The sequence below is a fragment of the Eimeria mitis genome, genomic scaffold (assembly GCF_000499745.2).
Source record: "Eimeria mitis Houghton genomic scaffold, Emh_scaff5309, whole genome shotgun sequence".
Classification (NCBI taxonomy): domain Eukaryota; phylum Apicomplexa; class Conoidasida; order Eucoccidiorida; family Eimeriidae; genus Eimeria; species Eimeria mitis.
In genome coordinates, this window is record NW_013573586.1 from 1 (window position 1) to 1,120 (window position 1,120).

Genomic DNA, 1,120 nt, shown 5'->3' on the forward strand with positions numbered 1-1,120 from the left:
CTGCTGCTGCTGCTGTTGCTGTGGTTTTGCTGCTGCAGCAAGCTGCAGCAGAAGTAAACGAGCAGCAGCAGCAGCAGCAGTTTAATATGTTTAGCGGCAGCAGAGGGTGTCTGTACACCTCAGAAAGGGGGGGGGGCCTCCTAAACAAACAAACAAAAATATAACTACTAACAGATACCCAAATATCCCTTCTAGGGTTTAGGGTTTAGGGTTTAGGGTTTAGGGTTTAGGGTTTAGGGTTTAGGGTTTAGGGTTTAGGGAGGGTTTAGGGTTTAGGGTTTAGGGTTTAGGGTTTAGGGTTTAGGGTTTAGGGTTTAGGGTTTAGGGTTGAGGGTTTAGGGTTTAGGGTTTAGGGTTTAGGGTTTAGGGTTTAGGGTTTAGGGTTTATTGTTTATGAATCCAGGAGGACGTGCTGCAGTACTGGGAGGGGCAGGCAAAGAACGACGACCCAGTGGCTTGCTATGAGCTCGCTAAGCTGCTGGAGCAGCAGCAGCAGCAGCAGCAGCAGCAGCAGCAGCAGCAGCAGCAGCAGCAGCAGCAGCAGCAGAGTGCTGCTGAGGAAGAGCGAACGCGGTGAGGTCCTCCTTGTGTTTTCGTTCTGCCTCTCTTAGGGTTTAGGGTTTAGGGTTTAGGGTTTAGGGTTTATTGAGGTGTATAAGGGTTTATCATTAACTATAATTGTCTTTGTTGTTTATAATGTTGTATTATAGAATATATTGGGGTTTAGGGTTTAGGGTTTAGGGTTTAGGGTTTAGGGTTTAGGGTTTAGGGTTTAGGGTTTAGGGTTTCACGCTAGGCATTAAGCTGTACTGTTTACATTCTAAGTTTTAACTCTTAAGATTTATTATCTCTTTTCTAGGGTTTAGGGTTTAGGGTTTAGGGTTTAGGGTTTAGGGTTTAGGGTTTAGGGTTTAGGGTTTGTGTTTCAGGGGTTTGCTGCTGAAGGCAGCAGATGGGGGTGTTGCTGCTGCAGCACGAGACTGCGCGCTGCTGTCTCTTAAAAAAGGTGACACACAAGCAGCAATAGAAATGCTTACAAAAGTAAACAACGCTGCTGCTGCTGCTGCTGCTGCTGCTGCTGCTGCTGCTGCTGCTGGTGCTGGTGCTGCTGCTGCTGCTG

At 47.3% G+C, this 1,120-nt stretch overlaps 1 protein-coding gene across 1 annotated transcript in view; it reads left to right on the plus strand.

Moving 5' to 3' along the window:
* Positions 1–86: 86 nt before the first annotated feature.
* Positions 87–1,120, plus strand: part of EMH_0081220 (uncharacterized protein) — a gene marked incomplete at both ends in the record, with an annotated part of 3,405 nt that continues 2,371 nt past the window's right edge. Inside the window, 4 exons of the mRNA XM_013500355.1 lie at positions 87–108; positions 259–263; positions 404–573; positions 930–1,041. Of these exons, the coding sequence (XP_013355809.1) occupies positions 87–108; positions 259–263; positions 404–573; positions 930–1,041 (309 nt within the window). The remainder of the gene's footprint in view (positions 109–258; positions 264–403; positions 574–929; positions 1,042–1,120) is intronic.